General features: G+C 42.2%; 1 protein-coding gene across 1 annotated transcript in view; it reads right to left on the minus strand.

The window, feature by feature from the left end:
- Positions 1 to 27,066, minus strand: part of PTPRD (protein tyrosine phosphatase receptor type D) — a 592,319-nt gene that overhangs the window by 43,249 nt on the left and 522,004 nt on the right. The window contains exons 27-28 of the mRNA XM_084834479.1: positions 14,499 to 14,618; positions 13,029 to 13,183 (exon numbers count right to left, since the gene is read on the minus strand). Coding sequence (XP_084690605.1) covers positions 13,029 to 13,183; positions 14,499 to 14,618 — 275 coding nt within the window. The remainder of the gene's footprint in view (positions 1 to 13,028; positions 13,184 to 14,498; positions 14,619 to 27,066) is intronic.

Raw genomic sequence — 27,066 nt, forward strand, 5'->3', positions numbered from 1 at the left:
ACCTGTCTCCTGAGAAACCTGTACGAGGGTCAAGAAGCAACAGTAAGAACCGGACATGGAACAACCTAGTGGTTCAAAATTGGGAAAGGAGTACGACAAGGCTGCATATTGTCACCCTGCTTATTTAACTTATATGCAGAGTACATCATGAGAAATGCCGGGTTGGATGAATCACAGGTCGGAATTAAGATTGCTGGGAGAATTATCAACAACCTCCGATATGCAGACGATACCACCCTAATGGCAGAAAGTGAAGAGGATCTAAAGAGCCTCTTGTTGAGGGTGAAAGAGGAGAATGCAAAAGCTGGTTTGAAACTCAACATTAAAAAAACTAAGATCATGGCATCTGGCCCTATCACTTCCTGGCATATAGAAGGGGCAGAAATGGAAGCAGTGACAGATTTTACTTTCTTGGGCTCCAAGATCACCGCAGACGGTGACTGTAGCCATGAAATTAAAAGACGCTTGCTCCTTGGGAGGAAAGCTATGGCCAACCTAGACAGCATAGTAAGAAGCAGAGACATCACCTTGCCAACAAAGGTCCGTCTTATCAAAGCTATGGTTTTCCCAGTAGTAATGTATGGCTGTGAGAGCTGGACTATAAGGAAGGCTGAGCGCCGAAGAATTGATGCTTTCGAACTGTGGTGCTGGAGAAGACTCTTACGAGTCCCCTGGACTGCAAGGAGGTCAAATCAGTCCATCCTAAAGGAAATCAACCCTGAGTGCTCACTGGAAGGACAGATACTGAAGCTGAAGCTGAAATATTTTGGCCACCTAATGCGAAGAGAAAACTCTCTGGAAAAGACCCTGATGCTGGGAAAGACTGAAGGCAAAAGGAGAAGGGGACGGCAGAGGATGAGGTGGCTAGATAGCATCACCGATGCAATGAATATGAACCTGAGCACACTCCGGGAGAGTGCGCAGGACAGGAAGGCCTGGCGTGCTATGGTCCATGGGGTCACGAAGAGTCGGACACAACTGAACGACTGAACAACAACAACTATTTTGCCAGCTAAATTGACCTTTAATCTACCAGCGAAATATTTGGTGGAAAATTATTTACAGGGGGAGACTATCCCTCAAAGCAGCACTCCTGCACCTCTTCCATTCCTTCTCCAGAAAAGAGATACATGAGGGAACCCAAACACCAATGGCTACAGAGTGTCTCCCTGAAATGCAAGTAAGCCCCCACTATGTACCAGGTTGGGTGAGCACAGCCAGTGCTGCTGGCTCCAGGTTTTTGAGGGCCCTTGGGCAAAACACCCTCCATGACCTGCTCTCTCAGCAAGTCTAACTTCTCATCCTCTTTCTCATCATTGCTACCACTTGCTTACCTGACGGGCAGAGAACCAGTGAACAGCTAAGCAATGGCATCTATTGTTCCTCCTCATCACCATCACTGTTGTCTGGACCAGAGCGAAAGGCAGGTGAAGAAGCAGATTGTAATGGTGAAGAGGAGAAGCAACTCCAGGAGGCTCTTTTCAGTGGGCCCCTGCTGGGGTGTGAGCCCTCGGCAGGTGCTTGACCATGCCTACCCTTGAGACCACCTCTGTACACAGCCACCTTTGATGGTGAACACCAAGCACTCCACTCCAACCTTTTGTGCTGCTTGCCAAACAAACACCTCTGTCATACATTTCCATACAGGATAAGAATCGAGACATGCAGTGGAACAAGCAGAACCTGTAGATGGATCTGCTTGCAACTCCCTCCAGTGGGTGGGAGCAACATATTCTCCCCACCAGGTGAACCCCCATATGAGTATAGCAGGTGAGTGCACCGAATGGGAAAGAGTAGAGGTGGGCTGCTGCACCTAGAGGACTGCATTCTCTCTCAATTCCTCACTCAACACCTAATGAGCACTTAGTCACAGACACAGCAGAACATCTGTTGGAGTTGCCACCCATTACTCCTGGCGATCCCCATGTTCATCTTGTCTCCATAAGCACCAAGCTGCCCATCAACAGGCACAGAGGCAAGGGAGGTTCCTTTCTTTCCTGTCATGTGGACCACTAGCAAAGGTCTCTAGCAATGCTCAGTGGGAAATCAGCTGCTCCGCCACCTTTTGTTGTAGTAGTTATTCTATACTTTTCAAAGGCAGCTGAAAGAGGTGCAGCCATACCTAGCTTTGGGGTGCAGTTATGGGGAAAGCTGTACCTATTACTCTGATCTCTGTCAATCAACTTTCAAAGGTTAGAGGGGGGCTTACTAGAGCAAAAAGGATGGTGACCACATGCATTGCTTCCAAGCATTGTTTGTTTGTTTGTTTATTATTTATTTATTTCTATACCACCCAATAGCTGAAGCTGTCTTACTCCACCAGCGATGCTGATCAATAAAAGCTTTGGCTGTTTTAGCTGTTTCTCTGTGGTCATGAAGGTTAGCCCCACCATACTTGATCCTCAGCTTGACTCCAAGTTGGGGCACAACAGGGGAAAGGTTCTCCACCACATTATACTGCAAATGGTTCTGCACCACAACCCTGTGGTGTTAAACTTCAGCTTTCTGCACTATGCCTGCCTCTGATTTAGGTTTCAGCAAGTTGGTTGATTTATTCTTAAAAAGTGCTTACATACTCTTAGTGAGAAAAAAACAATTTAGTTTTCTGAAGTATGTTTAGGCTGTACAGGTTTCACCATCAAGGAAACCTGGGGGACTTTCTGAATAGTAATTAGGCAAATCCAATTTCTACTGAGTAGCTTGCAAATGTTAGTATAATATATACTCAGGCATTCACACTGTCTGATGAGGAAGAAACGGTAGTGCTGGGCTACAAACAGATTGAAACTCACTGATTTTTATATTCAGTCCATAAGAAATGAATTCTGCCAGACATATTCTAATACAGTCTATTTTTGATTCAGCACTTGCGTTAGCTGTGGCAAAGAGGATAGAGTGCTCAGATCGATCCTAAACATTACTCAGAATAAGTGCCATTGAGTTCAGGGGGACTTTATTTCCTGGTAAGCACATTTAAAATTGCAGACTTGTGTCCTATACGCTGTGACTGAATGCCAGGGCCTTAGACGATATATCTGAACAGACATACAGGTGCCCACATAAGGGTCATGACTGGCGCTTGCTCACAGATCAAGGGATTTCAAAATAAAGACAAGAAGAAAGCTGTGGAATTTAATGTTTTAAAAAAGGAACACAAAGCATAATAGAGGAGTAACAACTGGGTCCTCAACAAAATATTGCAGTACGTAGTGCTCCCTGTTCAGAATTCCAGCCACTCCACTCCATTCCATTCCACCACCACAGATTTTCTCTCCCTCCCACAACAGTGGCTCAGCACATTCGATGGCCCTCTCCGTCCTCATTGGGCTTTTTGAGAGTTCCTGCCCCATTAGGGCTCTTCCTAAAAAAAGTTTGCACTTTACAAATGTTAGCCCCCCCCCCCCCAATAGTGCCCTCTTGACATGAATGGTGCTGTTTTGGCCGCAGAGACAACAACCCTCACAGCCTGAACATCCGAAATAGAGGGGATTGTAAAGTATCCCACTTTTCTAGAACAGACAAAAAATAAATATAAAACATTTCAAAACTGCCAAAACATGGATTTAAGATTTATCGATGTCTTTATATAGTGCTTGCAGTTAGGTGCTTTACAATTGTAAACGCCCAGTTCTACTGTCCAAAGGCTACAATCTAATGATGTGACACACATAGGGTAAAGGAATAGGAAAGAGGCAGACTTGAAAAGCTTGGCAAAAGGAGGTCTGCAATAAAAGAAAATCAATCAGAGGACGTTTGAGGTGAGGGAGACGAGTCTTTAGAAGGTGTTCGAACAAAGAGAAGTAGCAGAATAATTATCAGTGGGAACAGAGTTCCAAAGATAAGGAATGATGAAAAAGAAAGGACAATTATAAGAAAGAGCAGAATTGTGGTAGCATTTACTAGAAGAAAGGAGAGTACAAAAAAATAAAATATAGTAAAAAGAGATGAAAGATAAGAAGATGCAAATGAATGAAGTGATTTAAAGGTGAGAGATAGAAATTTACATATAAAATGTAAGTAGAAACCAAGGAAGTCCACAAAAGAGAAGAGTGTAAAGATCAAGGTAACAAGAATAAAAAATAAGTTGTGCAGCAATATTCATGATAGAAACATGAGATTAGAGATGCCATAAAGAAAGGCCAATGAGGAGAACATTATAGTAATCCAAATGTGAAATGTAAGCATCAAGGGAAAGACAGGAACAAATCTTAGGAATATTAGGAAGAGAAAAACATCAAGATTTAGCACCAGCACAAGTATGAGAAGAGAAAGTTAAGCAGAATAAAAAGTAACAACTACAGTGGTGAGAAAACATTTGTGAACCCAAATGATAATTATGGAAATTCCATAGTTTTACCGTGATAGCCTTCACAAATCAAAGCCAGTCCTTTTCTAAATATCCAGTATTAGCCAATTTTGTGTCTTGTGAAATAAAATGATGTATAAATTAGGCAAACAATGAGTACTTAAGAATTAGGGTATGTGCAAAAGTAAGTGAATCCCTGGTTGCATCACTTCAATTAAAAGGAATAACTAGAATCAGGTGTTTAAATAATTAGGTAGATCTTTGGGGTGTTTGGGGTGCACCACCCTATAAAAGTATCAGAAACTTTGTGAGTTTGGTCATCACCATATGGTTGTATGGAAAGATGTCATACACGCCGGTTGGAACCAATGTCACTCTGACAGCTTCCCACGGGCTCTCCGTGGGAGCTTTCTCAAACAGCTTTTTAAAAGGTTGAAAACTTTTCATCTCCCCCCTGGAATTAAAAGGGGGGGGGCAAGGAAGCATTCTGGATAATATCTTGGAGAAAAGTACCTGCAACGAGATAGGGGGGGGGGCTGGATTCCAGGATTATCTCCCCAGAGCTTTACCAATGCAAAAAGCTGTTCTGAAATTCCTATCTCATAGGAGAAAACAGGGCTGACATGTTCCATAATAATATATGCTTTAAGAAATATCAACGACTCCTGAGGGATGATTTAAGAAATATTAACAATATTTGAGAACATCTGAGGACCTGCAAGATCTGTTTGAGAGAAACATGACTACATAGAGGAGAAGAAAGGGGCTGGCATCACCACCAACTCCCCCTGTTACCTCCTGTGTCAAAAGTTTTGAAAACAGAAGATATAGGGGAATTATTTACTCTAATAAAGACTTTATCTTTGCAATTTACGGAGCAAGCCAAAAGGTTGGATTTAATCCAAAATTTCATCACCACTTTGCAAGGAGCTGTGGATCTAATTAATGCTTCATGGCAAAAAATTGAGATGAAAATTAATGACCTAGAAGATCGAGTGGCAGGGAATGAAACTACGACACAAGTTTGTTTTAAAAATGTCTCTGACAGAATTTCTCAACTGGAGGCCTTCACGCGAAGATCCAATGTATGTATTATTGGGATTCAAAATCTGTCTAATGATGTAAAATTGCCTATTTTTGCGGATAAACTTTGGCATGAGATACTCTCTATCCCATCTGATTATTTACTTGATATTGAGCAGGCATTTCGTGTGCCAAATGCTAAAGGGACTGACTATACCATCATAGTCCAATTTGCAAAAGTCTCCACAAAGAATTATATCCTGAGTTTGGCAAGAGAATTATATCCTGCGTTTGGAATCCTTTCCTGGAAACAAGATAGAGCTATGTTATTTCCAGACTATATCAAAGAAGGCAATTTACTAAAGCGAAAAATATGGCAAAACAAATGAACTTACAATGTTACTTAAAATATCCTGCTACACTGTGTATTGTGTCTGAAGGTCAGATGAAGAAGTTTCTAAATCATGAAATGGTGGAGGCATGGCTGAACGTAAAAATACGTGAGATTTCTGTTACAACTCCATGAACTGGAATCTTTAAACAAGCTTTGTTCACTGTTTGTGTTTAGTCTACATGATCCAGGTTAGGTCAGAAGATAAATTATTATACATATATTTGTTTATTCTCTTTCATCTTTCATCTTTCTTCTTTTCTTGCTTTTCTTTTTGTTCTTGCTTTTCTTTTTCTTTTTATTTCAAAATAAATAGATATGATATGCTGTATTTAAATTTATTGCTTGAGGGTGTATTGTGCATATGTACTTATATATCTAGTATAAAATATAGTACTGATTGTTGAAGGTTTATTTTAAGTTTTATTATTATATAACACTATATTTCTTCTTCTTCATTATTATTGGCTACTGGGAATGAACTGTAGACCTGTTTCTCTGATATAAGATTGATGATATGATATTGAAATGTAAGGTTGTTTATTAAACTGTAAAATTGTTAAGGTTATAGATATAGTTTTTAAAATAGAATGGCATTGAAGGCCGGGGGGTATTGGAGTTTAAACTTAATCCTTTAAAGGGGAGGGAGAGGGGAAGGGAAGGGGAAATAATTTTCTTTTCTTTTTCTCTACTTCTTTTTCTCCTTCCTTTTCCTTTTTTTTTCCTGTTCCTTTTCTTTTTGTTATTGTGGTATCCTCATTAGAATATTGTATTGCTGGGAAATTGTAGTATTGAACAGGTTGTTAGTATTTTTGGTATTGTTTATTTCATTTATAAAGATAAAATAAATAAAAATATATTTTTTTAAAAAAAGAAACATGTCATACATGATCAAAAGACATATCTGAGGACCTCAGAAAAGCAGTTATTGCTGCTTGTCAGTCCAGAAAGGTTACAAAACCATTTCTAAGGATCTTGGGCTCCATCAATCCACTGTCAGACAGACAGTCTACAAATGGAGAAGGTTCAGGTCCACAGTCACTCTACTCAGAAGCAGCTCTCCTCAGAAGCAGCTCTACTCAGAAGCAGATTGTTACTCTAATAACAAACTGGCACATCATCCAGGAAGTCTAAAAGAACCCCAGAGTAACATCCAAGGATCTGCAGGCCACTCTTGCCTTGGCTAATGTGAGTGTTCATGACTTAATGATCAGAAAAAGAATGAACAAGAATGGTGATCATGGGAGGATAACCAGGAAGAAACCACTGCTCTCTAAAAAGAACATTGCTGCTCATCTGAAGTTCGCTAAAGATCACATAGACCAGCGGTTCTCAACCTGTGGGTCGTGACCCCTTTGGGGGTCGAATGACCCTTTCACAGGGGTCGCCTAAGACCATCGGAAAACACATATTTCCGATGGTCTTAGGAACCGAGACACCGCTCCTCTATCCGTCTCTAGGGGGGTCTGCCCACATGCAGATACGCCCACATACGAGTACCCGGCATGATGACATCATCGCACCAACCCCATCACATACACCCCGTACAAATACAGGTGTATGTGACAGGGTTGGCGCCATAATGTACTTATGCGGACCAGTCACACATGTGTAGAGAGCAGCTACTGTGTAGAGAGCAGCTACTGTGTTGAAAGCAGCAGTATTGGAGGTAAAACGACACTTCATGAATTATAATTACTGGGTAAATGTAAAATCATGTACTGTAAAATCATCAACTACTGCAAAAAAAATAAATCTGTATCATGGGAATTTAATCTGGATGCTGATCGGTCTTTTTATATTCAGCTGTGGTTGATGTGAATACTGCCCCCTTGTGATAGTAACAGGTATGTAAAAAAACACACACAGAGAATGGTAAATCATAGGAAACCTTAATGAACTGTATTGACTTAACTATGCCATGTATCATTTTTTGTATTATTAAAGCTATTGTTATATATTATTTTCATTAGCAAACCATCCCATGACAATGGATCGTGTATAATAATTTTTATTATTTAAAAAATAAAATAAATAATTTTATGGCTGGGGGTCACCACAACATGAGGAACTGTACTAAAGGGTCGCGGCATTAGGAAGGTTGAGAACCACTGACATAGATGATTGCCAAGACTTCTGGAACAATGTTCTCTGGACAGATGAGTCAAAGGTAGAACTTTTTGGTTTCAATGAGAAATGGTATGTTTGGCGAAAAACAAACACTGAATTCGAACAGAAGAACCTCATCCCTCATCAAGCATGGTGGTTGGAATGTGATGGTTTGGGCTTCCTTTGCTGCCCCAGGACCTGGACGGCTTGCCATCATTGACACAACCATGTATTCTGCAGTGTATCAGAAGATTCTAGAGCAGAATGTCAGGCCATCCGTCTGTGAGCTGATGCTGAACTGAAAGTAGGTCATGCAACAAGACAACGATCCTAAACAAACAAGCAGATCTACAAAAGAATGGCTGGGGAAGAAGAAATTGCATATTTTGGAATGGCCTAGTAAAAGTCCAGACCTAAACCCCATTGAAACGTTGTGGCATGACCTGAAGCGAGCTGTTCATGCAAGGAAGCCCTCCAATCTTACTGAGTTGAAGCAGTTCTGTAAGGAGGAATTGGCCCAAACCCCTCAAAACCAATGTGAGAGACTGAGCAACAGTTACAGGAAATGCTTACTTGAAGTCATTGCTACTCCAGGGGGTGCCACCAGGTGCTGAATCTAAAGGTTCACATACTTTTTCACACATGGATATTAAATGTTGAATCAGTTCTGAATAAATAAATGTTGAAAAAGCATCATGTTTGTGTATCATTTGTTTAATCAGGTTATCTAGTGTTCTTTATCTAGGATTATGGAATTAGATTAAGATCTAATAACATTTTAGGTTGGAAATATATGACAATCCTAAGGGGTTCACAAACTTTTTCTCGCCACTGTAGATAACAAAGTTGAGAAGAAGAGCGGGTAGGAACACCATAAAGGTAATGAGAAAAGACTAAAATGGAGAAAAATAAAATTTGTTTTTTCTGAGATGAAGTTGGAAATGACACTGAGTCATCCAAGATTTTATAGTAGAAAGACAAACAAGAGGTATTAGAATTCAAGGTAAAGGATTCATAAGTAGAGAGATGCCCTATTCAGGCTTTCCTAAGGTGGATGTAGGTGACAGGCAAGGAGAGGGAGCGTGCCAGCCATCCCCCTCTGTTGTTGCCTTCTACAGTGGGTGATTATTTAAAGAAGTGAGGCTCTCTGTGAAGGCTCTCCATGCAATTGCTGATTTTCCAGTTTTCTTAATCATATGGAGAGCCTCCATGGATACAGGGGGCTCTCCTCTTCAGACAGTCGCCCTCCAGGATTAGAGCGCAATGAATGTGACAATGTGGTCCCTTTCTTGGCTTGTTACCTATACCGGCTACCTATAAAATGACATAATTTTATGTTATAAGAATGGAGATCATTTGTATAAAATTTGGATCTCTCCCCCGCCACCCTCTGACTAGTTGAAAAGCTGTACTAACAGTTTACAAAAAGTTATCTTTAGCATGCTAATCATCTGTTCTGATATTTCAGGTGCGAGTGTTCCTTAAATCTGTAATTCACATTTTCCAAAACTGTCCACCTCCCTTCTTTCCATTGCTCATTTCATATCAGCAATGTGTGTGAATACTTCATGAAGTTAAATGTCCCCTGAAGGATTGCCCAGTGTTGTTCTGGTGCAGTACTACATGGAATGAAGGCCTGCATCTTTACATGAAGATTCTGGGCAACATTACTGAAGCAATTGCTAAGATTGCTGTGAAGTTCTGAAAAAAAGTTAAAAACCTTCCAGATGCCCTCTGGTGCTATTCCACTATGATCTGATTAACACATGTTTGCCAGCATTAATCCAACTTCAGATATAGCCATGTGCTTTCTCTGCTATCATCAATAGATCACATGTTACACTCTGTCTATTGCAGATTTCTAGAATTTAAGCCTTCATTTCAAACAATGCGCTCATTAAAAGGATATTTAATTTTGCAAATTAAAGCACATCAGCACAGAGGCAGAAGTTGGACTATGATATTGCTAAATTACTCTGCAATAAGCAGAACATTATGCAGAGGAAGAAACGTGTATCTAAAAGAGGCACATATACGTGCGGCAGCCCACATATCGGGACTGGCTCTGCTGTTTAGCAAATGGTACTCCACTACTAGAAGATGTACGTGCCAGCTTGCAGGGTGGAACATTATTACCATTATTATTACTGAAGCACCATCAATGTACATAGTACTCTATGGAATAACACCAATAAAAACAACCAATAAACAAAACAACCGGTCCTTTCCGCAATGAACCAATCTAGATCGCAAGGAGTTCTAAGGTTAAGTTAGAGCTGTGCTTTGTAGATATTCCAAAAAATATGAGTGTGCATGCATTATCTGCCTCTGCCCAAGCAAAAATTGCTTTGGAGATTTATTTATTTTTATTTTTTGCAGGGCCAGCACATGTGAACAGCCAACAAAAGATGCATGGATTAGATACTATGAACAGAGATGGACAAAGCAGTTTAAGTGTAACTTGGTTGAGTCCTGCAATTAAAGCCATTGTTTTCCATTTTGTTTTCCTGTAGAAACTGTCAGATAACTGTTGGCCAATTTGCAGCTGCTTTTGTTTTTGTCAGTAATGGTTTGGCGTAGTAAATCCAATAGGTTATAATCATGAGAAAGTTGGTTATGTCTTAAGTCCCATCAAAATCAGTGGGAGAAGACAATCACAACTAACTTGCCCTATTGATTGAAATAGTGACTAACTCTTTGGAGTGGGGCCTCATATATAACTGGACTATACAATCCAAAGGGAATTTCAAGGAAATAGGTTATAGAGGGCAAATCACATGCTCTAATCAGAAACTTGATTTGCCTAGATAATCAGCAAGAAAACAATTCACCCAGTACTTTATCACTGTTGCCTAACATAACTGTCTATTTTTATCGCTTTTTTAAAGCTATACTGTGTTAAAAGCTTTTTTGGCACTCATGAAAATTACATCTAGTTTTCACTTCAATTCTTTCAGTAGCATGTCTCAAATTTATACATGAAAAGCTGATTTGGGAGATGTTCATGATTATGTTTTTTATAATCTGCCATCTACACAGTTTGCTCAGTTCTGAAAGAACGGGGGGAATCTGGAGCAGGACTTCATAAATTAAGTTCATTTCAGGCATTAGATAGACGAGGAATGATGTGAGAGAATGGGTTTTTCTCAAAATAAAGGTGCATGTTTACTTCAGGAATAGCCATACAGTCCTATGCATTTTTACTCAGAAGGCAATCCTTCTGTGTTCACTGGACTTGCTCTTAAGTTTGCATAGGATTGCAGCCTATGACATTTGCTGAGGAAGATGAAGAAAAATAACAAAATGAGAACTGGAAAGTAAGCTTGTCAACTCTTGTGGGGACAGAGAGCAACCTAAAGCCAGTATGGTGTGGTGGTTAAAGGGTCAGACCAGGACTGGGGAGATCCAGATTCAAATCCCCACTCAACCATGGAGCTCATTGGGTAACCATGGGCCAAACCTACCTTACAGGGTTGTTGTGAAGATAAAATTAGGGGAGGGAGAAACCACGGATGTCACCTTGAACTCCTTGGAAGATAGGTGGGATATAAATGCAGTAGACAGATGGACAGTGGGTAGAAGGAGAAATGAAGCAATGGCAGCCTAGTTATTAAAGGAGAATGTACATTCACTAGCAGGTTGCTTTATTCACAATTGCTCAAAAATTGCTTATCTGATAAGCTCACATTTCATGTAAGCAAATTAGGGGTAGTACCTAATTGTGCCTGTGTACTCATGGGACCGATTGCTCGAGCAAGGGGGCTTTAGTGCTTCTAAAAACAACCAAAAATGACTGGAAATGCTCTTTTTCGGAACAGGGAAGGTCAGTGGAGCTCTCAAAAGAGAGCTCCTCTGACCTGTCCTGATCCAGAAATGAGCATTTCCACTCATTTTCAGGTTTATTTTTAGAAGTTCCAAAGTCCCATTGTGCAAGAGGTGGGTCTTACGAGCACTACAGAACCAGCAGAGGTGGAGCGGCCCTATTGGATACTGTCCTATGAATATAAATAAAATTATAAGTGTAGCATATGTAAATGTGCCATGAGAAGCTAGTTTTTACAAACATAGATTCAGACAGATAGATTTTTCAAATCATAGATTCACAAAACCTGCACTAGTCTAAATCACCATAACAGATTAAGTTTCATGCTAGTTAAGTAAATATATTCAAAAAACTTGGTAGATATCCAAGGTTTCAGACAATCAATAGAACTGTATGCAGAGCAAAATGTAGGGATTCCAAGGTCTGTGCATGCACCACCTGCTCCGTCTCTTTCCCCAGAAATGTTTCCAGTGTAGTTCAAGCTATAATACATGATAGCTTGTCTGAGGGGAGGCACTGGCTTCACACAACATGATAACTCACACTCAAGGTTGAGTATGGGTTGAGTGTGGGTTGTCATTGAACCATGGATTGTTGTTGAACTGTGGGTTGTTGTGTTGTCTGAAGCCAGCTGTGATAACAAACCATGGTTTGTTAACCACAAACAACCCACAGTTCACAATCCAACAACAAACGATGGGTTCTCTTCATGGGTTGCTCATGGTTAACAAACTATGGTTTGTTAGTGTGGCTGGGTTCAGACAACACAACAACCCACGTTTTAACAACAACCCACACTCAACCCATACTCAACCCTGAGTACACATTGGAGCTCCTGAGCTCCCCTGAAACTGGAAAAGCTGCTCCAGAAAGTCTGAAGACAATGCATGCAGGCCACAATGGGAGGTCTTTACAGGAAGGAATATAAGAAAACCTGAGTGCACACATGGATATCCTGCATGGGAGGACTCTGTACCTCATGGCTAAGATCCACAGATCTACATGCAACTTGATCCTAAAAGTAAATGTGCATAGATTTGCATCTGGATCTTTTGACTTTTTTCTTTGAACAGATAAGCCCACTAAACCCTAACATAAACTGCTTTAGAAACTCCTCTCAGTTTCAAAAGCAAAAAAGAAACCTCTAAAGGCTCCCTTGGATTCCCTTGGAGCTAGCTCATGGTTTTTTGGATCATGGCCTATGACTACAACTATCATGTATTCGGATAATTCCAACTGTCAAACAATGGGAAAGCAGATAAATGTAAATCAATGTATTGTTATACTGCAATATTTAGAATACTAAATCATGAAACATTGGGAGATGACATTTCCATGATTCTTGGAAATGGTTTTACAGCAAAGCCTGTACTTACCTGCAGTGAACGACCATTGGTCCAGCATCAGGAGGATTACAGGTTTTGACTCGTCGTAAGAAAGCTAGGAATGGTGTAGGGTGTTCTGGAACTCCATGGTCAGGCCAGGCAGTAAACTGGAACTGCCTTACTTCTCTCTTCTCACTTGATCCATTCTGCCACATAAGAACCTTGGTTGAAATGACTGCTTAATGCCACAGGCCACAGTGATGCCTCAGAATGAAGACATAGTATCACATCATCATGAGACTTGACTTGCCAAGGAAGTCAAGTCTGTGGTTAATCTAGAGCTGTGACCCATATTCAATAGCTAGCTGCCTTTGATTTGTCACAATAATAAAGTACTCAGCAATGGTGCTGGACAGTGCATGCACAGCACTAACACTGACTATTTCTGCTGTAGCTAAGTTGTACAGGAGTTACTGTGAAGCTGATAAACCATTTAGCATGAGGAAAAGCTAAATGTTGCTGTATTCAGCTTAGAAAAAAGGAGATCAAAGTGAAAATATTCATAGGCTGACACAAGAGAAAGGAATTGTTTACTAGGATCATGGAGGGAAGAATTAAGAGCAATGCGTAAAAGATGCCACAAAACTGATTTTGGTTGAATGTCAAGAAACTCTTCATGTAAAGATGGTGGAATTGTATAGAATTTTCTTCCCTGAAGGCTTTGGAGAGGAAAATGGATGGGCATCAGTCAAATAAGATTCAATTCTAGGGAATCTTGCTATTGCAAAAGCTGGATTACATGGCCCTAGGAGTCATTTCCAGTTGTAGGAGACTAAGCGATCTATCTTTCTATCTATCTATCTATCTATCTATCTATCTATCTATCTATCTATCTATCTATCATGCAAAGACCCTAGCTGAAGGGTAGGCAACCTTTTTGGGCCCATTTGGCAATTTGAGAAACTGTCACGGACACCACCCCAAAATGGCTGCCATCTGAGGTGTGGCTAGTCAAAAGGGACAAGTAAGCTGCCCAGAAGACTGACTACAAAGCAGAGGTGGAGTCTGAGCGTCAACACACAAAACAACTCCTTTGAACTCAGTTTTCAGCACTGTCTAACAGACACCGATTTCTCAGAACGCAAGCTCTTTTTTCTCCCCCTGCTACTCCGCTCTGCCAGCCAACTCATCTCCCCTTCTTTTTCTCTCTCCCTTTCAATCACCACCCATTCACATGCTCCATCTCAAATTTGTTCTTTTTAAAAAAACAAATAAAAAGTGGGACGGCTACAGCATCTTGGCAGGTGCCAGGAAAGGTGTCTGGGGGCACACTGGTGCCTGCAGGCACCCTGTGGCATACCCCTTTCCTAGCTTCTCCTTAAAGCAGGGCTGTACAACATTTGCTTGTGACTCAGTTATTTCTTCATTCAAGGAAACCCTTAGACATGCTGCATCTCTCAAACAACCCTGCCCCACCCTCCCCACCAAAACATATCCATAGCATACGTAACACAAAAGTACCTTGTAAAGTGCAAATGTCCTAACACAGTACGTTGCCAATTCTACAGTGTCCAGCAAGGTCACCTGGATCAGCCCATATGTTTCCGTTCCTCTGCTCGGCCAATACTGGTCACATTTGACCTGCAACAAACAAACATTTCAGGTAGGGATATATTCACTTTAAAATGAATGCAATTCATTTCGAATTAATGCCAAGCAGTTGAACATTAATGCAAACAGGCCAAAGAGAATACTACTGTGTTGAATAGGAGATATCCCAACAGCATACGCTCTAGCTGTTGTGGAAATGATCCAGGTTATCCAGAAGGAGTGAGAGAAGAGGATGGTGCATTTGGGTAACACTATTTAAATAGCTTCCTCTGCACTCAGCATGTCAAGTGGGACAGTGGGAGCTTGAGCCAGGATATTGCAGGTTTTATAGGGGACATCTCACAGCAAAGCAGGGCCTTTTGTAATGCTCCATGAGTGCTCTTGGAACTCAGTGGACCAGATGGTGTACATCAGCACAGCTATATAATAGGTGGAGTATGGAAAAGGAAAATTCATGTCCTAATAAAAGGAAACAATGTCCTAATAAAAGACACTGCTTCCCTACTCCACCTTTCTCATCCTTAGTTTGGGATGTAGCCACAGTAAAAATGGGAAATATGTCATAAGTATCACAAAAAGGGTTGTATGTTTCCAGCTGGGTAAAGAATTGATCTTCAGCTGACCTGCTTTTGGAATTTGGATGAATGTGGGTGGGGAAAGCAACATAAATGAAAGGCAAGGAAGGCAAACAGTTGGGCAAGACTTCCTATATCCCCTCTAATGAGTAAAGTAAGACTGCAGTTATGTTAGGGAGAAGGCAGTACCAGTGGCTGCTCTCTCCTTGTGGTGAGCATGGGGCAAGGAGGGCTGAAAGAAAGTGCTCCTGGGACATGTGCCTGTAGTGGTTGCTGAAGCCTGTGGCCTCTGCAGGTGTGGTGAGGCACCTATAGATGTGGTGACTCATTTTGGGCACAATCCTATGGCTGTTAGTCAGTGGCTAGATGGCCACAGGATTGGTCAGTTTCTGTGAAAAGGGGGGGTGTTCCCAGCGGCAGGGAGGGGCGGGGAGTGCGGAAGTGCCAGTACGACACTTCCTATGCGTCGTCCGGCCTCCCTACCCTGCGCTCTGAAGTCCCATGGCTAGACAGACGAAATTGGCTGTCTAGCTGTGAATGCAGGGTGGCTGGAGTGCGGAGGAGAAGATCCCCTCCATGCTCCTCCTGCCATGCATTGGACAGGCGGTTGCCTCTGAGTTCGGATGCGGTCACCTCTTGACATAGGATTGCTCCCTAAGTGGTTTGAACTTGTTCTAAAGATTGCAAGGGACACCACTCCATGAGGAATTTAAAATCATGCTCCTATCTGGCACCCATGGGATCAGCTCTGTCCTGAGCCAGGGTAAGATCCTTGTTTCAGGTGGCAGAACAGAGGGGGGTGGATTGGCACCTCCGCTGTCCTTGATTGCCTGCACTAAGGAATGCTGGCTGCCACCCCTACGTCCTTCCTCAGAGTGAGGCATTGCGGCAAGATCTCAGATGGCTTCCTGCCTGGAATCAGCAAGAGGAGGAAAAAATGTTCTGAAAAACAAGTTTTTCCACCACAGCAAAATGACAGTGGTGGTGCCCCTAAACCTGAGTCCTGCACCATCTCAGACCTCTCCCCACAATGCCTTGCTCTTTGGGGAAAGATCTTTTGCCATGGCCAGAAAACTGGTGCTCCTATGGCTGCCTGGAGAGAAGAAGCAGTGAGTGGCAGGTCAGCTGCTACACTGATGTCTACTGGAGATTGGGAGTGGTGATGAAGGAAGAGGAAGCGGGGCTCAGGCAACAAAATGTCTTTGGCTAGTCCTGTGCAGCCATTCACATTTGTCTTACGGTGCTGCAAAATGTATCAGGTGAAACTAGAATCCCTAAATCACCTACTCTCAAAGAGCACCATGGGCTTCTGGGGCAGTCAATTTGAAGATTTCTATTTCAAGATATTGCTTGTGTTAGCAAGCAAAATAATTCTGTATACAAACAGAATGCATAATACAAGCATTGGCCTATCATCTCCATAGCTAAAGATTTTACACTTGCTTCAAACTTTCAGCTAGTCTCTAGAGTCTAGTGTATAATGCAAGAGACTAGATAATCTCTGGGAAGCTATAAAGTTTTAAAATATCTTAAAGGGCTTACTCTATCATACTACAGAGATACTCTGTGCTTTATTTAGTGCGCCAACTGTGCCCATTCCTAGAGATGTCTGATCTGGCCATAGTCACGCATGCTTTAGTTACATCTTATTTGGACTAATTTTCAGCTGGTCCAGAATGCTGCAGCGAGACTGTTGACTGGGGCCAGTTATAGGGAGCACGTGACTCCCTTGTAACAACAGCTTCACTACCAGTCTGTTTCTGAGTGGAATTCAAAATCGTAGTTATGAGCTATAAAGCTCGACATGGCTTGGGACCAGGCTACCTGAAAGACTTAAGATTCTGGGGAGAGGCCCTTCTTTCAATACTGACATCTTCAAAGGCACACTTGGTGATGCCGCCAAGTGCGTTTTTATTTCAAAAATAAAAAATGACAATCAGCAGGATGTGCCCATAAACTTATACGCAAAATAGAGCCGTGAATCTTGCGTATAAGCCTATGGACACATAGAATTATACGCAAGATTCATGACTCTATTTGCGTATAAGTCTATGGGCACATCCTCCCGATCGCTTTTTTTTAAAAAGACATGGCAATCGGCGGCGACAGGGAGGAGGCGAATGGCTCTGGTTGGCAGGCGGGAAGGTAAGCGGAACTGCTCTGGAGGATTCCGGGGGGGAGGAACGGATCACCTCCCCCCCACACAGATTCTCCACTGGAACAGACGGTGGAGAATCCGTACACCCCTATCCAGCAGAGACCCTCCAATGGATCTTGGTGCTTCCCATGAACAGAATCTTTCAATATATGTAACAGCTAAGCTGGATCCAACCCAATATTTGCATCAGTTGACATGTAAACATCTTTTCTGTGTAGCTCCTTAAGAACAGTTTAGCATGAGACATCCCAAATATAAACCAGTTGTTTTCCGGGCCAAATTCAAGGTGTTGGTTTTGACCTTTAAAACCCCATACGTGCCTGCCCGGACCTTAAGATCATCATCAGCGGCCCTTCTCCGTGAGCCCCTGCCAAAGGAAGTGAGGCGGGTGGCTACTAGGAGGAGGGCTTTTTCTGTTGTGGCACCCCGGCTCTGGAATGAGCTCCCTAGTGAGGTTCGCCTGGCGCCTACATTGTACTCCTTTCGGCGCCAGGTGAAGACCTTTTTATTTTCCCAGGCATTTTAGCTTTCTAAATTTTTATCTTTGCTGTTTTAAATCTGTATTTTAAACTCCTGTACTGCTGCTAGGTTTTATTGTGGTTGTATTGTTATATTGTGGTTTTAATGTTCTATATATTTTAAATTGTTTTATTGTGTGTTGTTTGGTTTTAGTTTTTGTGAACCGCCCAGAGAGCTTCGGCTATTGGGCGGTATAGAAATGAAATAAATAAATAAATAAATAAATATATGGTTCCGGCCCAGCCTATCTTAAGGAGCGCCTCCAGCAGCACCAGACAGGCTGCTTAACAAGATCAGCCTCAGATGGCCTTCTCTCTGTCCCATCAGCCAGGACAGCTAGACTGGTGGGGACGAGGGAGAGGGCCTTTTCTGTGGTGGCCCCCACTCTGTAGAACTCCCTTCCTAGGGAACTCCGTCATGCCCCCTCTTTAATGAGCTTCCGTCGTGCATTAAAAATGTGGTTGTTCAGGCAGGCATTTGGGGTGTGTTAGGGTATTTTAGAAAATGTTTTTATTGTAGAATTTTATTGTTTTAAACTGTTTTATTGTATGTTGTACATCGCCCAGAGTGGCTGGGTGACCAGCCAGATGGGCGATTAATAAATTTAATAATAATAAATAAATAAATAAATAAACTAGACCTAAATTTTTCATCTATTTCACTCCCATTGAAACAGGAGGATCCCCTCTGAATGTATTGTGTCATTCAAAGCCTGTGATTTCAAATTTATCTCCTAAAGAGTATGTTGGCACAATTATATCTGAAAGGTATGCAGTTTTGGAAGTGTACAGAGAAATATGCAGCTTGAGGAAGGCCCCCAGAGAGCTCTTTCAGTGACAGAAACAAAGTTCCATTATGCTTATTGTGCTCCAAACTCACTGGAACTCAACAAACAGTAATATAATTAATATAAATTAATTCATTAATATATTTGCTGCTTACAGACAGGTTACATTGAGTTCACATGGATTACCCTTGCACATGCTGCAAGGGCTGTCCAAGGAAAAGATCTCTTTACTTATATTTGTCATAGTATTTCTAAATTAAAGTGCAAAACAGAAGCAAAATATGTGTTTTACTGAATATGTAATAATAATCTTCACTTCAGGACAATTTAATACTTTTATTTTAGTCATTTGTTCTTACTTGTCCATGCTTTAGTTTTAGAAATCCCCAGGAAAACCCCTTGTGGATGCTTCAGTGAATGATATCACTGGCCTGCACTGTTTAAGTAAGGCAATCTGCTCTCCTTTTCTGATTGTCTGGCATACTAATCAGTACAGCTGTGGACATGGCCTCTCAAAATTCACCAGCCTATTTGTGGGCAGAGAAATTGGGGGGTGGGGGGGACAATTTCACCGAATCTCTCCTAGGGGAGGAGAAATTCTCCAACAGTTTCTCACAGAGAGGGCTCACTAATGGCAGGGGTAGTAGCAGAGCTTCTTTCTTTTCTTCTAAGGGTTTTTGGTTTATTGCACTGCTTCTGTAAATGGCAACAGCATCAACTGTGTTGAGTCTTCCACTTGTCTGAGGCAGAATTTTGAATTTCTTTTGGTGGTCTTTTTGAGCTTATCTAATCACTTGGAGGTGGCCAGGGGTGCTGTGTGTGTTTTTACTCTCTATTACATATATTTCCATTGCTCTGCAGCCTCCCAGCCCACCTGCATTTTCTGAACTGAAAAAGCCCCATGAGAGGAATTGCCTCGTGATGTCTTCCTCATGATGGCATTAACTGAAGTGTAGGGATGTCAGAGAATTCTGCGACGGATCTCGGAGAGGCCGAATGCCAGTGCATTCGGCCCCCCGAAATCCATTGCGGAACGAAGCCCCTGCCCCCCCCACCCCATGAGAGGCGCGCGGGACAAAGTCCCCGCCGCCCCCATCCCACGAAAGGTGTGCGAAACGGAGCCCTTACCTGCTGCCGTCCGCGCTGCTTTGAGAATGGTGGCCATCCTGCGGCCGCCATTCGCTTCCTCCTCTTCATAGCCGTGATAGGCTACGTAAGTATTTACGTAGCCTATCACGGCGGGGGGGGGGGGAACCCAGCGTACGCGAATGGCGGCGGCTACCACCCTTTGCGTACACTGGGATTTTTCCTCCTGCCGTGTTAGGCTATGTAAATATTTACGTAGCCTATCATGGCTCAATACAGGGACGCAAATGGCGGTGGCTATGGCTGTCCGGCTGTGGGCGGCTGGAGCCAGCTGGAGGCTCTGTGGCTTGGTCACGGAGCAGAGCCAGCCGGGCAGGATTCCGGGGGGAGGGACGGAGCGCCTCCCCCCCACCGCGGATTGCCCGGCGTGGAGCCAGGTAGGTGTTTCGTACATCCCTACTGAAGTGTGGGAAATGGAGGAGGCTAGAGGCTGCCAGAGAGATTACTGCACCATGACAGACAGGACACCTGCACATTCTCCTCAGCCACCTCTTAATTAAGGTAAGCACAAGAACCCCAAACCCAACCCATGAGAATTTCTCCGAAATTTCTCCTCCGTTGAATTTCTTTTCTCTCAAATTGAATGAGAATGGTTGAAAAAAATGTAGGAGAAATTTTCGGCACTGCACTACTAATCAGTGGCTACCAAATGTTGCAATACATTCTGTGGCATAGGCTGCTACTGCCAGTACCACTCTAAGGGACTGGGATGAATGTCATCCATCTCAGGGTCCTCGGAAATGTTCTCTAGTGATACCAGGATGAAAAAGGCATTAGTCAATAGGTCCAGATTTGGTCAGTGTTCTCTGTCAACTCACTTCTTGAACTTGTACACAAATTAAAGGCTGGTATGAATTCAAGATTGTTTTCCTAGTCTGCACACTTGTGACCCAACACATTAAAATGAGCCATGTATTGAAGGACTGACTGTTCTTTCATGATCCTGCCCAGGTGTTAAGATCAGTTTCTGAGGCCCTATTCCAAGTCCCACTACTTTCTCAGATGAGGAGGTGATGACATGAGACAGGGCCTTTCTGTTACAGCACCCTATCTCTGGAAGCCATTTCCCTGAGAGGGGCATCTAATACCATCCCTGGTTTCTTTGATTTTTGAGATTTTATGCTGGTGTTTCATATTATTTTATTGCTCTTCTGTATCTTGTTTTCGTGTGATTCACTCTTTTTACATTGTGCTTTAATTATTATAAGCTGGTTGAAACCACTGTTGAAGAGTGTCATATCATTTAATTTTTTTTAAATAGAAACAGAATTGTGGCCAGACACTACCTGATAACTGTTTCCCCCTCCCCCTCTATCCTCACTGCCGAGATGTCCCAGGAAGCAAAATCAGGAAGTTTATTGAGCCCCTGGCTGGCCACATTATATGGCTAATTTGTCGGATTACATGTTGGATTAGTGAATTACAAAGTTTGTATATCTATTTTAGCACTATTGATTATGTAAATAGTTCTGCAAACCAGTTATTTTACTAAGCTTCAAAGAACGTTATCCAGCCATCTGATCCTGGGAAAGTCTGAATTTAGTATTATTTATCCTTTGGTTCACAAAGTGAGGGGGGAAACCCAGTAACAAAAAGGAATATTTTACATATAAGAAGGATCACTAATTGAGCAGCTTTCTTGTTTTGGCATGGCATATGGTAGTAGGTTGCTGGTGGGAGAAATACAAATGTTATTGAAAGAAATTTTATACAACACACTTTCAATGATAGGATAAGGTGCTTTGGCTGTCTGTCTTTGGTAGGAAGAGTTCCATTCCATCATTCCAGAAGACAATTGTGTGAGTAACCCAGCAGCAGGACAACTTCACAACATTTTCAGAAATTCAGCTATAAGAACGATCAACGATGCTACTACTTTAGAATAAGAGTTTAACCATTCGAACAAAACAGCCATAACAGGTGATACTAGACAAAGTTTCAAAACACAAAATGCAAACAAGGTTAAGTTTCACAATTCTCTTTTTATACAAGTTACAATAGTGGTCTCCTGTATGCTATCAAATGCGTAAATGACACGGCCTTAGAGTCAAACTAAACCCTAAACGTTCCTTTTAACATGCATAGTAGAGCTATGCACATTCCTTTTATTTACTCTCCTGAAAGTGTGCAATCCAAATCCACAATTTGGATTGGGACCATGACACTTCAGGAGAGAAGGCTTTAAGCTCCCCCACCCCATTTTCATCATGAAATTCCATCCCACTCCCAAAGCTGTTTTTTTTTTTTAAAGACATTCATTGGAATCAATGGAGCCATTTTTTTTACTCCCCCCCCCCCCGGGTGGTGGTGGAATTTCATGATGAAAACCAGGGGATGGGCAGGGGGAGCTTAAAGGCTACTCTACTGAAGTGCCACAGTCCTGATCAAAATCAGAGCCACATACTCTTGCAGGAGAGTAAATAGAAGTAGCATGCATAGCTCCATTATGCGTGTTAAAAAGAATGTTTAGTCTGGCCTTTATACAGATTCACCACTGGGCTCCATGCTTTTGCATGGATATGTGACTTTTTGCTGAAATGAAAGCTGTAGGGATAGTGAACGCTGAATGACTTCTTTTCCAATAAGAATGAAGGCTGACACCATTTTAAACCTGAGCTTAAAAATCTACATCTATTACCAAAGAATATTCATGAACCTTCACACTCCAGCAAGCCACAGATGCAAAAAAGATGGTCTTGCCTTGCATCAATGGTACTGACGAAGGCAAATTTCTATATGTAACCCCCCCCCCCCCAACGATGAACACAATTCCTTACATTCAAGGGTAGAGAGGCAATTTTCTGGTAGAAAAATCTAGTGTCACTTAAAAAAAACACCCTCCTGGGGGAGTGTAATAAGTGAGATTTCATTTGGCTTCTATCTTCAGCATCTTGGAGAGACTCCTAGCAATATGGAGACTCAGCTACACTTCCTTTCCTTTAAGAGCTGCTTGAGTGTATTTTCAAACTGTGAACATGCTTCAGCAGCCCTGCTGATCTTATAAGGATGAAATACTGATTTTTCCCCCATGCAGTTTTAATTTCTGCTGATGTATTTGGCATTTAGCATGGCATTTATTTTAAAAATTCAACTTGATCGACTTTTCAGTGGATGCTTATTAATTAACCACTACACTGTACTATCAATACAGAGATTGAGTAGAAAATTAACCTACAGCATTTTTCAGTGTAACAGTGGCACAAGTTAGGTGTGAGGTTAAAAACATTTGCAACACCCTAACTGCCAAATGGGCTCCACAGCAAGAATTCTGTTGCTCTGTGAAATGCCATTCATGCACTATGTAAACTATTCAACTCGCCTCACTGCCTCTAGATTGGGCAGAAACTGACTTCCACACATGGACTTGATTTAGGAGCCTTGCAAATTTAGGAACATGAATGCAATGTACTGCTCAATCTGTTACGGTACAGTGTACATTGCTGGAAATCATGCTTATTATAGAATCCCAGTTTATCAAAGCTTTCTTTGATTCTGGCCAAAGCCATAAGCAAAGATAAGATATTTACACAAAGAAGAGGAAAACAATATCAGTGAAAGAAAGAGACAAATAATTTTTGGGGGGCCGGGGGGGGGATCTAAAATGCACATCAAATCATGGTTGCCTTGAGAGTTAGTGATAAATTACTTTTCGTGTGACCTTTCAATACTGTAACTTCCTAGATGGATTGCAGCCTCGTATATGGGCTGCACTGTATGTAGCTTCAATAGTAAAACCCACACTGCATCTGGGCCCTCCATTCTCTTCCTCCAGCGGGTACTTATCTCCATCAATGAGAAGAAAAGTGGGAAGAAAGAACATTGTGTGTTCACTGCCTTGAAGTGGTCTTATAAATTCTTATGAGTGGAGTTGAGATAATTTCTTTCTTTCTTTTCAAATTCTACTGTGTATACCATGATACATCCTTAGTAGGTATCAGAGCATTCAGCATTGATGGTGACTGCACTGGGAATCAACAGGCCATGTTAACAGACCCTGCAATACACCTGCAGTGTGATTTGAAATGAAAACCAAACTTGAACTAGTGAGAGGTAAGCACAGTAACTTGCCATATTATACTCAGGTGAAGTTTTATATCACAGCTAGATTCCAAAGAACTATGAAACTGTTTCCATAGCATAAGAAGGCTTTATACTTATTTTTATCCAACAGCAGCCCCTGATGCCACATGGCAAACTACTTTTCAAAAACAGCTTGCGTTAAAGCATGGCTGGGCGACAGGGGTGTTTGGTCAAAACACCTTCTGCTGGGCTAGAAAAAAAAACCTAGATCTTGGTCTATAGTTTATGGGTTGGATCCAGATTTAATCATACTTAGAGTAGACCCATTGAGATCAATGGGGCCTAAGTCAGCCATGACTTATTTAAATCCCACTGATTTCAATGGGGCTGCTCTTGTTGTTGTTCAGTCGTTCAGTCGTGTCCGACTCTTCGTGACCCCATGGACCATAGCACGCCAGGCCTTCCTGTCCTGCGCTCTCTCCCGGAGCGTGCTCAAGTTCATATTCATTGCATCCGTGATGCTATCTAGCCATCTCATCCTCTGCCGTCCCCTTTTCCTTTTGCCTTCAGTCTTTCCCAGCATCAGGGTCTTTTCCAGGGAGTTTTCTCTTCGCATTAGGTGGCCAAAATATTGGAGCTTCAGCTTCAGTATCTGTCCTTCCAATGAGCACTCAGGGTTGATTTCCTTTAGGATGGACTGATTTGACCTCCTTGCAGTCCAGGGCACTCGTAAGAGTCTTCTCCAGCACCACAGTTCGAAAGCATCAATTCTTCGGCGCTCAGCCTTCTTTATAGTCCAGCTCTCACAGCCATACATTACTACTGGGAAAACCATAGCTTTGATTAGACGGACCTTTGTTGGCAAGGTGATGTCTCTGCTTCTTACTATGCTGTCTAGGTTGGCCATAGCTTTCCTCCCAAGGAGCAAGCGTCTTTTAATTTCATGGCTACAGTCACCGTCTGCGGTGATCTTGGAGCCCAAGAAAGTAAAATCTGTCACTGCTTCCATTTCTGCCCCTTCTATATGCCAGGAAGTGATGGGGCCAGATGCCATGATCTTCGTTTTTTTAATGTTGAGTTTCAAACCAGCTTTTGCACTCTCCTCTTTCACCCTCAACAAGAGGCTCTTTAGATCCTCTTCGCTTTCTGCCATTAGGGTGTTATCGTCTGCATATCGGAGGTTGTTGATAATTCTCCCAGCAATCTTAATTCCGACCTCTGATTCATCCAACCCGGCATTTCTCATGATGTACTCTGCATATAAGTTAAATAAGCAGGGTGACAATATGCAGCCTTGTCGTACTCCTTTCCCAATTTTGAACCAATCGGTTGTTCTATGTCTGGTTCTTACTGTTGCTTCTTGACCCTCGTACAGGTTTCTCAGGAGACAGGTAAGGTGGTCTGGTACTCCCATCACTTTAAGAATTTGCCACAGTTTGTTGTGATCCACACAATCAAAGGCTTTAGCGTAGTCAATGAAGCAGAAATAGACGTTTTTCTGGAATTCTCTTGCTTTCTCCATGATGCAGCAAATGTTGGCGATTTGATCTCTAGTTCCTCTGCCTCTTCGAAACCCAGCTTGTACTTCCGGTAGTTCTCAGTTCGCATACTGCTGAAGCCTAGCTTGTAGGATTTTGAGCATCACCTTGCTGGCATGTGAAATGAGCGCAATTGTGCAGTAGTTTGAACATTCTTTGGCGTTGCCCTTCTTTGGAATTGGAATGTAAACTGACCTTTTCCAGTCTTGTGGCCACTGTTGAGTGTTCCAGATTTGTTGGCATATTGAATGCAGCACTTTAACAGCATCATCTTTTAGGATTTTAAATAGCTCGGCTGGAATACTGTCATCTCCGCTAGCTTTGTTGCTACTAATGCTTCCTAAGGCCCACTTGACTTCACTCTCTAAGTATGACTAAATCTGGATCCAACCCGATAGGGTATCTGTTTTCGTTTTTGTTTTTTTGTAATGCAATATCTGAAGAGTCTTTCTCTGCCAGCACTGACAGGGCTAAAAAGAGCAAGAAAGAGGCATGCTCTGCTGCTAACAGGCAGTGATTCCATCAGGAAATGAGAGATCATTGACACCACTGGGTAATTACTCATCCTCCATTTCCTAGTGGGAAAAGCACTGGAAGGAGTACAGTGCAACTCTTCCAGTGTTCTTTTAGCATCACAGGCCCAAATGGGGCTATAAAGAGAATAAAGAAGTCACACTACTATCCCTCTGGTAAAGCCTTGATGTGGGTCTGGAAGGAGCTATCATGAGTATGGGAAAGAGTCCCATGGACAGCTTGATGGCTGAGGGGTGACAACAACCTGCAGCTAGTCCTGGAACCAAATGAATATCTTTTTCTGCTGTGATATACTAGGAAATGTATGAACGGCGTACAAACTATGGGCAGTATCCAATGGTGTCATTCCACTAGTGCAAATGAACTGCAGTAGCAGAAACTAGGTTCTGAACTATGCACACAGGGAGAATCTAACTAAAGTTCTGCTTGCACAACCACTTGAGGAATGGGTTGTGCAACCACTTTCAGGGGAGTGGACCATGTGCTCTGCTAGCACACTCTCCACTAGCGTAATGTAGAAGTGCTTGTGCCACTGGAAAGTTCGGTGGAGCTCCACTAGCAGTATTTGAGTTTGCAGAATGACACTATTGGATACTTCCCACGTTATGAAAATATTTGTAATGCACGTAGGAGTTTAAAACTAGCCTGTGTTACTGGAGAATATGTTGGTAAACTGACATTTGGTTCCAATCCACAAAACTATTTTGGTTTTGATCCAACAGAGCATGTGTGCAGCAGCCAGAGGACTGTGCACACATAGCTGAATAAAATAAGTCAAACCCCCCCCCCCCCATCAGCTATTTGCTGAGAAACGGGAAGCAGGGAGAAGAAGGAAATGAATCCAGTTTCCCACTTCCCCTCGTGATCAGTGACAATTATATGCACACAACACCTGACTGCTGGTGTGCTTTGGAGAATTGCATATGCAATACCTTAAGCCAGAGATATGCCTTTGGAAGTCTGCTCCTTGGATGTCTAGCCCCTACTTGGATCAGAGCATCTAATTTTAAAGAGCAGTATTACTGATAGAAGGAAAATGATGCTAATGATTGTGATGGAGAAGTGATATTAATGAACCCCATGCTATAAATCAACAGACACCTTAGGAGAGCAACTCCGTTGCAACAGGTTGTAGCCAGTAATTTACTAGTTTACAAACCACAACATCTCTTTTCAAGAATTGCATTTGAGTAGATAACAA

The sequence above is a fragment of the Heloderma suspectum genome, chromosome 2, assembly GCF_057233095.1.
Source record: "Heloderma suspectum isolate Gila_16-S chromosome 2, 16-S_ref, whole genome shotgun sequence".
NCBI classification, from domain to species: Eukaryota; Metazoa; Chordata; class Lepidosauria; order Squamata; family Helodermatidae; genus Heloderma; species Heloderma suspectum.